The sequence below is a fragment of the Gymnoscopelus braueri genome (genome assembly GCF_963280865.1).
Source record: "Gymnoscopelus braueri genome assembly, chromosome: 16".
Classification (NCBI taxonomy): Eukaryota; Metazoa; Chordata; class Actinopteri; order Myctophiformes; family Myctophidae; genus Gymnoscopelus; species Gymnoscopelus braueri.
The window spans coordinates 27,411,203-27,423,915 of NC_137616.1; the positions used below are offsets into that span (position 1 = coordinate 27,411,203).

At 41.1% G+C, this 12,713-nt stretch overlaps 2 protein-coding genes across 9 annotated transcripts in view; both read right to left on the reverse strand.

Moving 5' to 3' along the window:
• Positions 1–12,713, reverse strand: part of epm2a (EPM2A glucan phosphatase, laforin) — an 88,094-nt gene that overhangs the window by 23,660 nt on the left and 51,721 nt on the right. The window lies entirely within an intron of this gene.
• Positions 3,286–12,713, reverse strand: part of LOC308102615 (protein NLRC3-like) — a 48,395-nt gene continuing 38,967 nt past the window's right edge. For 7 of the 8 annotated variants that reach the window (XM_080452409.1, XM_080452414.1, XM_080452415.1 and 4 more), the window contains 3 exons: positions 11,287–11,436; positions 6,808–6,857; positions 3,286–5,906 (listed from right to left, as the gene is read on the reverse strand). In XM_080452409.1, coding sequence (XP_080308535.1) covers positions 5,347–5,906; positions 6,808–6,857; positions 11,287–11,436 — 760 coding nt within the window. In that variant the 3' untranslated portion in view covers positions 3,286–5,346. The remainder of the gene's footprint in view (positions 5,907–6,807; positions 6,858–11,286; positions 11,437–12,713) is intronic. The other variant, XM_080452413.1, reaches the window with a different exon arrangement.

Consider the following 12,713-nt stretch of genomic DNA (forward strand, 5'->3'; position numbering starts at 1 on the left):
AATTTCCCCATCCGCTTTAATGGAAAAGTGAAAAAACTCAAATTCAAGTATTTTTTTCTCAGAAACCGTAAGGGCTAGAGTTACCAGATTTGGAGGGGAGGTTCATAATTTAGTCCGAAATTATTTAAAAAAATTATCACACCATTCGGCCACATGGTGGCGCTATAACAGCCCCCTTTACGTTTTGGCCTATAACTCTTGAACCGTAGGTCGTAAAATCAAAAATTATTTTCACCTGGATTCCTTGGGTCACGACGCATCTCCCCATATAGGCCACGCCCATTTGCGTCAGGATAGATTTTCCGCCATTTTGAATTTTCTTCAAAACACACTTTTTGCACCTTTTCCTACATATTTTTTCCAAACCTCACAAAAATCAGTACACGTGATCTAAGTACCCATGCGATAAACCTATCCAAACGGCATTTTGATAGTCCTTACCGTTCGTCCGTAATTGGCTTCCAAAGTTAGTGGGAGGGGCCCGTTTTACCAAAAATGCCAAATATCACGAACAAAACGTCCAATCGATCCCAAATTTGAATCACATGTCGAGGGTGGTTTACTCAACGAATCCCCAAAAGCATTTCCACTTTGATCCATAGGGGGCGCCACAAATGCGCAAAACGTAACCGTTCGATGCAAAAACATGATTTTTGGGGGGATCAATCCTCTCAAAATGAAACGCAAGTGATCTCAGGAGTGACGTGACAATGTAATTGGCGCAGCATACGACGGTATTCCTCCCGGCGTATTCCTCGCGTCCCGGCGGCAGCGACCCCACGACCGGCGTCGGCGCAACCACACTTTGCAATTGCCCTGAATCGGACAATTCTAGTTGATAATCAAACTTGGGCCACGCAGAATATTTCAAGATGACCCCATCTTTCAAAATGGCTGCAACTGGGCCTATAAGTTTTGGACTATATCACTTTGCTGGGGTTGTAAAGCTTTGATACAATCTTTGATGGCCACCAATAAATACAAAAAGTTAGATCCTACAAAGCTTAGTGCTTCTTTATTATTATTATACATTTATTTTTTAACCAGGCAAGTCATTAAGAACGCATTCGTGGCTGGGCAAGTGGCAGGCCTCCTTCGTGTCCTTTTAGTGTCTAGTCTACAAACTTGTTCAGTGCATAATCTCACAAAAACTACTTATTGCTTAGAGACTGCCAACTTTATGGTGAGTTGTGCTAGCAACTACAACCACAGAGGGGTGTGCAGTAAGTCCAAACTTAAAGCATTTGCAGTGGCCAGAACATTCCTTTCTTCTGCGTCATTTACTGTAACAGGTGTTGAACCTAAATTGAAGAAGACCGGGGATATTTTCTCAAACACGTACCATGTCTGCCATGCTGACCGTTTTCCCTTTCCATGGAAGGACGTATGGCATCCGCTGAATGCATGAAAGACCTGATGACTTTGATCCAATAGCTGATGCAATTTAATGAACGGGGATCCATCTGAGGTCGCTGCACAACGGTGATGCGTTGTGTTGTGACCTTGTCAATCAAGTTGAAAAGTTTCTGAAATTCTTTGAAACTTTTTGCCTATGAAATAGGGATTGATTATTAATAGATTCATTTATGTACATATCGATTATTATTTTTAATCGATTAGTTTAACACATTCACCGTCAAAGACAGATATAAAGACGGAACGTGATCCGAAGATTTACTGCTCCATTCACTTCCTGGTTAACTTATTACTTTAAAATCCTGTATCTCGGCTCCTGTGTAGGCTCCTTCTTTTTTAAACTATGTATTTTTGGCGAAACATGCTATTTTCAACTGGGTATCACAAGAGAACAGGAGGTCACGATGACTTTTTTTTCTTCACGGAAGCACAGTCAAACCCTCCGTGATTAGCAACCATCAGGGGATCGATCATACTTGAGATAAATATTCTGTGGTTCTTGAAAGATTTGTCAGAATGCTTAAAAATGCTGGCAGAAGCTACCTGCCAGCATTAGCCCCTGGCAGTGTTAACTGTTGCACGGCACCCCTAAATAGATTCACTGTACAGAGTATTCAAAACAATTATTTCACATAAATATGCTTTCTCCCCATGACTTATTGGCGATAACGGAGACTGTTAAGTTTCAGACAAACTGTAAAAAAAAAATCACAAATGAGTGAGAGACATAGTACAGTGAGAGAAAGATGAAATAGAGGAAAGATATATATACATTTGATTTGACACATTGACATTTTATATTTAAAATTTAGTTTTAGGTGTTTGAAGATTGACATGTCATCGTGTTTGGGTATACATCTAGTGCGCACTGCTGTGCTGTCTCTTGAGCGTAACGAGAATGCTCCTACAGGCATGGACATCCTCCGACCGACCCCATGGCCGGGCGGTACACAGTCACATACAGTAAATGGCTATATGTTGGGGAAAGGCACTATGTACTCACGTTGGCTGTTTAATGTTCCATTTCCACCATTCTAATGGATTCCAGGGGTGTGTAAACATCTCTGAAGTAGCTCCATTTAGTTTCCTCTGAAGTGACGCAGTTATGTCCAAGTATCGTCCCTGTTTGCAAAGTGCAACTGTTACATCCACCTTTGTGCAATAATCCCGAACAGAGCTACAATATTGTGACAACTGCCAGCTATAATTTAGGTGGCTACTTAAGTTTACATCAATCATAGCCTCTCAAACCCAGATAGATTGCGTCATGGCGTGTCGACAGCTTACAGATCTGTTCTTTTGGGCAGCACAAACAATGAGGCGCGGCGGAGTGTACAACACTAAGCATTTATTATGAAAGGCCGCACACAGCAGCTGTTGTGCTCGCCTCTGCAGGCTGACTGCAGGCTGCGCGCACCGGAGATTCCGTTGCGCATTCATTCTGTGCATTCTTCATTTCGGGTTGGGTTTGTGGACCATCATAACTGTATTTCAGCCTTAGGATACATCGTATAAATAAATAATTAAATTAATTAAGAAAAGAACCCCCAATTGTTTTTAAGAGATTCGAGACGCGACTCGGACTCGTGGCTAAAGACTCGACTCGGACTCAAGCTCAGAGACTCGTGACACACACACACACACACACACACACACACACACACACACACACACACACACACACACACACACACACACACACACACACACACACACACACACACACACAGACGGACAGACGGACAGACAGGGTGCAAAACATACTCTTGCCATGCCTTTAGGCCTGGCGAAGACAATAAATACAAGGACACTTACTGTATATTATCAATATACTCTACATTTATTTTTTGTTATCGTTTCAGAAATGCTTACAGAGCATTGGGAATATAATGTGTGTAGACTGGTTTTGCATGCTAGACATTTGCAAAGTACATTTATAGATCAATATTGTAACAAGTACAGTAAATACAGTGAGTACATTTATATTGTAACACGTACATTAAATACAGTGTGTACAGTGAACAACTGCTCCACTGCTGACGTCATCCCTGTGTTATTCCATCCTGCTACCCGTACATACCTTTTCACTACTTTGATCATTTTAACAAATTTACATAGAATTAAATATATATATATATATATATATATATATATATTTTTTTTTTTAAACTGATATTGTTGTTTAGATATGAGATGGAGATGGAGTCTATCCTGTTACAATGCAAGGTATATAAAAAGAAGGTAAGGGAAATCATGTCATTTTCGCTATCATGCAATTCCAGCCGGCAGATTAGTCGCACTGGGGTGTCAAACTCACACCGGACGTTATGTGAAATAACATTGGAGTCTATGAGAGCCGGCTGGACAGCTTATGAACAAACACTATTTCTTTATAAAATACTCGGCTCAGGGAAATAAAGGAAGACATAATATCACACACATTGCTTTCTGCTGTGTTGCTTTTCGATGTGTACACTGTGTCATTTCATAGAGGTATCTAACGAGCACAACGTACATTTCTGAACGTGCCAAGTATCGAGAGACTGTTCACCGTTTCCTGGTCTGGCAACCAAATCCCAGTACTTTACAAACGACTTGCCACACCCAAGCCGTGCTTCTCATTTGCGGAGTTGGCGATGCGATGCTCAATGACCTTGTGGTCCAAAGGCAAGAGTTGTTTTAACTGTTTGCTTCTGGGGATTCTACAAATGAATTCTAAATCCTAACAGTCTTTTTTTTTTTTGACGTATGTTGCTATATATAGTGGTTCTCAAACCTTTTCATGTCAAGGACCACCCAAAATTATATGTATTTGGCCACGGATCCCAATCTGAAAATATTTTGTTCCAGGGACCCCAGAAGCAAAGATTTTAGTTAAAAATGTATATATATATTCAAAGATTTGCACAAATTTTCACGACTTTTTTTTCCAAAAATAGCAGATACTCATAGCTCATAGTGCGGCAGCCAAAGAAATCTAAAGTGACACAGATGCGTTCCCGGTCTTAATGGGTTAAAAAGGAGTCTGTACTTGGTCCCATCTATTTTCCCTCTACACCAAATCTTGTGTCCGTTCTTCGCCGGAAATAAAAATAGAAATGTCTTGCTCAAGGACACGTCGACACAGACCAGGAGGTGCACCGGTGACCTTCTGATGAGCAGACGACCTCTCTACCCACTAAGCTATTTGATTCAACTTTTTAATCTAATTAACTATTTAATTAAACATGTATGCTAAAGGGATATTTCACTTTCAAACATGTTCATGGTCATTTTAACGTCTACTCTGGCCTTCACCCCAGACAGTGTTTAAGTTGCTTGATTCAGTATTTAGATATTTGATATTCATTTGATCAGACACGCCCCCTTCCTATACAAACCCATTGTAACTTCAAACTCCATTTTAACCATAATAGATTCATTGAAAACACCGTCCTTGGTTCTGGTGACTGATATTGTCCTTCTAATACGTGAGGGAGCCGTGTTTTTTCAATTACTTTTTTCATGTATTTTTTGTATTTGTGGGGAAACTGAAAAAGGAAATGCATGAAACACGTAATTGAAAAAATAGAAAGGGTTTGTAAGAATGGGGCGTATCTGATAAAAATGAATATTAAATATCTAAATACTGAATCAAGCAACTTAAAAAATGTCTGGGGTGAAACACAAAAGCCTGAGTAGAAGTGAAATATCCCTTTAACCACATTAACCCTGACTGCCATATTTTGGACAATAAAACATAATTATCTCTTTGTTTGAATGAACTTTTGTATTTATTTCAAACTTACTGAACATAGCAGATCTACAAGCTTGTGAGTAGATTGGTTCAGGATTAGATTTTCACAATTTGTCGTATGTGTAAATATATACAGTAGAGCTTATCAAAATATACAGTAGAACCATCCTGGTTGTGTCAACTAATCAGAAACATTATCTGTCCTCACAAAGACACACTGAGGAGGGGTTATCAATAAGCCTAAACCCAGGGTAGAGAGGTTCATTGAATGTGGACTGGAAGGTGTAAAGGTGTGTCAGTGAGTCAGAGGACATTTCATAGAAGGACACAGTCCCAGCAGGACAGTCTAGATACACTGCTACTCTGTTGGAGCCAGAGGGATCAACAGGGAGGAGAGTGGACCTACTATTGTGATAGACAATGTAACTGTATTCACTACAGTTCAGACACCAGGACTTGTCATTGAATCCAATTCTACTACCATCTCCTCTCCTGTTGATTCCTCTGTAAGTCACTCCTATCTCAACATCTTCACTCCTCTCTACCTCCCAGTAACAGCGTCCAGTCAGACCCTCTGTACACAGAACCTGTTTACACTTATCCTCATCATCAACATCATCATCAACATCATCAAATCTGTCAGGATGATCAGGGTAAGACTGAAGCTCCTCCCCCGTTGTCACCTTCCTGTTGTCCTCAGACAGACAGAGTTTTCTGTTTGCTGTGTGTGGGTCCAGTGTGAGAGGATGGAAATCTGATGAGAAAACAAGACAGAAACAAGAGAGAGAGAGAGAGAGAGAGAGAGAGAGAGAGAGAGAGAGAGAGAGAGAGAGAGAGAGAGAGAGAGAGAGAGAGAGAGAGATATGTTACAGGGAAATTTGCATTCGTTGGGAATTGGAAAGGTATGCTCGTTTTAGGCGCGAGGCGGGCGGGGCTTTGATGCGAGGCGTGTGTGTGTGTGTGTGTGTGTGTGTGTGTGTGTGTGTGCGCGCGCACACGTGTGGCATTCGTTGGGAAATTGGAAAGGTATGCTCGTTTTTGAGATGTTGCGCTGGAAATACACTTTTTAACAATACAACTTTGCAAGCTCCGTGTATAAAGCACTGCAATCGACCATCAAATCAAGTGGGATTAACTTTTCATTGTTATTATGAGGATTTCTTGAACTTTGATGAAGCAAGTTAATTTACGTGTAGTGTATACTGTGCTGTGCACACATGGTTTGTTTGATGCGTCCTTTCTTAAAATGATGTAGTAAATCAGGACGGACACCGTTCAGCATCTCTGCACATAATGACCTATGACATCACACCTTACCTATGCCATCAATCACACATGATGGCATTTCTTTTTCTCTCTACACCAAACCTCTTAGCCGATCTGCAAGCTCACAACGCTGTTGTGTTTTGTTTTTTGGGGGGTGGGGGGGTTTGTAAACAAGCATCAGCTGGTGTCAAGAGCAGAGAAACCACCTGAATTCCCTGGAAGGTCTACTAAAGAGTTTTCAGGACAGCATCCAGGGAGGGAGGGACCAACAGAATATAAAACGGTGTAGAAAATGTCAATGTGGGATACTGACACAGATAGACAGACAGACAGACAGACAGACAGACAGACAGACAGACAGACAGACAGACAGACAGACAGATACTCACATCTTCTAAGGAGTTGAGGATTTGTCCAGAGTTCTCCTCCATGTTTCACACTGTAGGAAGTAGAACAACAATGCATCAATGTCTGACTGTCTAACACAACGTCTCCACTACCTGACACTACAGTGTTTCTGCTACCATTATCTTCACCAGGTAGCCCGCCATGGACAAACTCACTGCCACCTGGCTTGGAGGACAGGAGTTAAAACATTTCTTGTTTTTAGATTTATATAGAGTAATTTTATTATTTCTTCCCATGGTACTGGCCAGCACTCCGTGGTCATACAATGCAAAATTGAGGACACTCAAATGGAACTTTAGCAGTATGTGCTGGATGGGCAACTGTCATGAAATGAGTTGGGAGGGGATTTTCTATGTCTTCTCCAGTTAGATCTGCTATTTGAGCTTGTAGGTCTGCTATTTGCACTTGTAGATCTGCTATTTGAGCTTGTAGATCTGCTATTCTCACTGAATGGTTGTCAAAAAAAAAATTCTCTACCTGGCAACACCAAGTTGCCAGGTTCTGGGAGAGAAACAAGCAATTAGCGTTAGCTCGTTCGGCATTAGCGGTAGCCTCTCAGGAACTTTCAGCGCATGTTTGACTATCATGAGACTCTACAATGAGTAGTAGTAGAGAAAAAAATAACTTTGCATCTGTTATAATAGACGAATTTCCCTAAGCCACGCGCTCCCATTATGCAAACGGAGGGGGTTGAAAAAATTACGACGAATCGATGGAAAAAAACAACGCCACTTTCTACGTCGGTAGGTGAGTAACGACACATCAAAGATAACACTTAAAATGTCCGGATTTCTCCTTTAATGAATGTAATATAAATCTTAACATGATTATAGTAAATATGTATGAGTAAATATGCTGGATTTAGCAGCACAGTGACTTTTCAGGAAATGGAAAGAATAACCTGTGTAGTTGAGGGTTCGAGGCCTATAAGGCTTGAAACCTCTTTGAAACTGTTGGCTTTCATTACGGGGCCAGAGCTCAGGCACTGAGCTGGGCTCCGTTTTGATGTTGGCATTATTTTTACGGGGTCAGGCTCTGCAGAGCAAGGCTCCGTTTTGTTATTGGCATTATTCTGTTTCTTCTTCTTCTTCTGCCGTTTTTGGCAGTTCTGGCTTAACCATGCATACGCTTTTTACAAAACTCGGCCATATGGTAGATGGTCATGAAAAACTATCAAGAAATAATTCTCACACTCATTCATCAAAGAGTGGCGCTATAGCACTCAATTGAAAATGCCAACTTTGAACAGGTACAACTCATGCCCTGTTTGACCTACAGCCATGAAACTTGGATACACATATGCGTCTCCTCATGCTGAACAACTTTTGACCTCTGACCTTTAGATCTCCCACCATTTTTTATTATATGAAAAACAGTCATTGGCTCTTAAAAGCTTCATTCTTTCACTTATGGAAAATCTGCCTCTAACGTTTTATCGGCAGAGGTCCAAAGTTCATGTGTAAAAAGTTTTGTGCAGATTACTCAAAATTCCCAAGAAGAGATTTTAACTATTGCAGTTTTATGAAAATGATTCATCTGCCCCTAACACATACATACAGGCTCACATTTCTTTGAAACTTTGCAGAAATGTAGAGGGTCATTCCAAATATCACTGAAACCAATCTTACTCCAATTGGCCAAAGGTGGGCACTATAGCAATTTTTTTTAAATGCAAACTTTAAACAGGCATAAGTCATGCCTTGTTTGGCCGAAAGTCGTGAAACTTGCTTACACTTGTGCCTTGACTCATGAAGAACACATGTATCCAGTGTAACGGCGTTACCTAACGCCGTTATTTTTTCCAGTAACGAGTAATCGAATTAATTACATTTTCCATCGCTGCAACGCCGTTACCGTTAATGACAATGAAATGTGCTCCGTTACTATGTGAAGCGTCCCCAAGCTTTCTGTTACCACGGGCCGGCTGACAGTGTGTGTGTCTGTGTGTGTGTGTGTGTGTGCGCGCAGCGCTACTACAGGCTGGGGCTTGCTCCTCCTGCTGCAAACATGACACGGTTAGAAAAAATACCAAGGATACGACAGTGACGTCTCTTACTTTTTGCTGTTACGCAGCCAGGAAGTAACACGGACTCGACGCTGTTTAAGCAGTGACATGTGATAACATCACTGACGAATCCTTGGTATTTGTATCTTCATGGGTATTTTTTACACACAAACCCAGCGCGGCGCACACACACAAACAAACTAACTTTAACAACCAGACCACTGAGACCAGTAGAGAAGAGATGGCGAGTCACGAGCAATCCGACAAGATGGCTTCCACAAATTGGCGGTACAAGCACTACTTCATCTTTATTGAAAGGAAAGAATGTACACGTGAAGTGCACGTTGTGTGCGGGGGGGAAGCGTTTGTCCACGTCTGTCCAAAGCAACTCCAATTTACTGTGTGTGTGTGTGTGTGTGTGTGTGTGTGTGTGTGTGTGTGTGTGTGTGTGTGTGTGTGTGTGTGTGTTCCTCTGCGCAGCGCGGAGTGAACAGTCTCATCTTCGTGCAGACTACAGACTACTATGCAGCTCCGTGATTACAGATAGCCCCTCGGGTTAAAAATGCAAGAGAAGCAACACTTAGCTTTATAAAATAAATGTCCGTTTATAAGTTGTTGTGTCACTGTAGCAGCATGCTGAGTGATAATGGCCCACAGCTGTTTGTTCTTCTGGCAGAGTCTCCGACGCAAGATCATTTTGTAATTAAAGAAAGCTTCTGCGCTGTATTAGCTACACACACGCATGAACAACAACAACGTTGCTGGGACCGGGTGTACTGCTTGTGTTTAAAACAAAGTATTTTTCACAACTTTTCGCTATTGATGCCTTTTCTTTCTCTCTCTGCTGCTGCTGCTGTTCTCTCTGGGCTAGAGCCTAATTTACACTTCGCAGCACGACGGTGTCCCGTGCTTAAAATAGCAGATATATAATCTCACAACGCGATGCAACTCATTGTGAGCTTGTAGGTCTGCTATTAAAACATTATATATATATATATATTGGGAAAAAAAAGAACGAAAAATAACTGAACTAGTTCATTTTTTTAACCATGAACTTTAGTTCAAAATTTTTAATTATGAACTATGAACTGAACTAGTTCATTTTAAAATTTGTGAACTGAACTTTGAACTAGTTCATATTTTAAGTGAACTTTCCCAACGCTGTCTATGCACCTGGCTTGTGAAACCTGCTCCCAAAAACAATCCAAATTCTTTGACATATTACAACTTTTTCACGCAAATAGTTACTTTTCCTAGTAACTAGTTACTTTTACAATAGAGTAATTCAGTTACTAACTCAGTTACTTTTTGGGAGAAGTAACTAGTAACTCTAACTAATTACTTTTTTAAAGTAACTCGTCCAACACTGCATGTATCACTTTGACCAGTAAGCTCCGTCCTTAGATTTTCCGCAATTTTGAGCAGTTTGAAAAACACTTAAACCTGTGTTTCTGCAGTGATTTTTGAGCAATTTGCGTGAAACGTTCTACACATGTACTTTGGACCTATGCCGACAAAACGTTAGTGGCGGATTTTCCATAGATGAAAACATTAAGCTTTAATGAGCCAATGAATATTGCAGTTTTATGAAAATGATTTGTCTGCCCCTAACACTACACATGCAGACTCACATTTGTTTGAAACTTTGCAGTAATGTAGAGGGTCATTCCAAATATCACTGAAACCAATCTTACTCCAATTGGCCAAAGGGGGGCGCTATAGAATTTTTTTTTAAATGCAAACTTTAAACAGGTAAAAGTCATGCCTCGTTTGGCCGACAGTCATGAAACTTGCTTACACATGTGCCTTGACTCATGAGGAAAACATCTATCACTTTGACCAGTAAGCTCCGCCCTTAGATTTTCCACCATATTGAGCAGTTTGAAAAACATTTAAACCCAGGATTTCTGAGCAATTTGCGTGAAACTGTGTCATCTGTGTGAGCTCCTTTTTCACCAATTCAGGTCTGTTGTTCAAATGGCTTCTCTCTCCAGTACCTGCCTCACAACCGCAACGTCACCGATTCAAACCTCACCTCAGGCAAGCTACTTTTCAATTTCGTCGCACAAAACACGACTGTATCAATTAATGCATAGGCAATTGTTAAAGATAACGTGAGAGTACTTATTTTCAATGTATGACATACTTCATTCTGAAAATAGCCGATCTACAATCTCACAACTTTTCAGATAGCAACGTGTTTCTGAGCTTGTAGATCGGCTACTTTCACTAGTTTTGGTTCCGAGGAGAAGTAAAATTTCTCCATTGGTAAATGGTTTGTGAACGATCTTAGTGTTAGTGAAACAGGGGCTTGGTTCATGACAGAAGGCAAAGGTTTATGATCTTCAACAGTGGTGTCTCAGCCTGTGAGTCCCCCCCCCCCTGCTGGCCTACCAGTCATTGGAACATGAAACAAGGGAACTAACCAACATGAACACAGTCCAAGTCTACTCACGTGAGAGTTTCCAATCCAGAAAAGTTCTTCAGTACAGAATCCGGCAAGATGTTGAAGTTCAAGTCTAATTCTCTTAAATGAGAAGGATTAGAGCTAAGAGCTGAGGCCAGAACTTCACAGCTTCTCTCTGACAACCAGCAGTTCATCAGTCTAAATGAAAAATAAAACACCAGAAGTTTTAATGTCTGCTATAAATAAAACCTGCTTACAGCCACCTATTAAAAGGACCTGGTCTGGATGGACTGTCTGGGTTTTGGTTTGCGCTCATAATTCCAACGTCCCACTACTCCGACTAGTGGCTTCCGCGTGCGGTTAGGGTTAGGGTTAGTCATAGGGTTAGTAACCGTCGGAAAGGCGACATGTCGGAAAGCCGACATGTAACCCTGGGTTTTAAAGTAGAAAACCAAGAGCTGGAAAGAGCAGGCAGACAGGAGTAACAGACAAAATTATCTTTACTTAATCTTCCAACATGCAGGTAACAGACAGCAACAGGTTGACAACAGATGATCAAGCAAGCACAAAAGCACAACATATTTGTTTCTTCTATTTTCTTCAATTCTACTATTGTATAATATAGGATTTAAATTACAATCATATTGTTTGCATTGCTTTAAAGCAGTTTTCATAGCACGGTCTGAGGACCTCTGGGGTCCCCCTCCAGGGGGTCAACAGCAAAACGAAGAACAGTTTAACCACTTAAACTCTATTTTATACAATAGCCGATCTACAAGCTCACAACACATCCCATTGCTGCCTGTTTTTAGCTTTTAGTTTTTGCTTTGTTTTATTACCGGCTGTTTTCGAAACATTTTAAAACCCACCCCCACAAACCCCCAGCCCCCTACTCCCACATACCCCCCACACCCATATCCCAGATAGCTGCCACACCCCCACGTTTTAAAATGAGACATATGCGTTGTAATTACGTTACAAAATCCATATTGTCTGTTCATATTGAATGAGCCATGTCTAACGTTAACAGCAAATTGAAACTTAAGTTAATTTCAAGCGCACTGCACTGCTGAACACCATGGAGGCTTTTTAGCAGGTGAAATGCAAACAAAAGCCACTGGGAAGATTCAAGTTGGAACGTCATCTGTGTGGGGATGGACGGTATAAATGTTCTCTGTCTGTCTGCAACACAGAGCAGAGTGCACGCCGCATTCCTGCCTCAACTTAGCTTGTCTGTGACTCCTCTGTTTGCCAACTCTGTTGTTGCTGGATCCCTGGACATCGCCTCGCCTTGCCTGCCCAGCCAGATAAACTTCGGCCTTAGTTTTGGCTTGTTCCTTTCTTTGATTTTTGCCTACTTTTACCCTTTTTGTGTTGCTCTGCTTGGCAGCCATTAAAGACTTAGATTTTTGACTTATTCCTGCCTGTTTGAGTCTGCACTTGGTTCAACTTGACTATTCAGCGTAACAACAAAG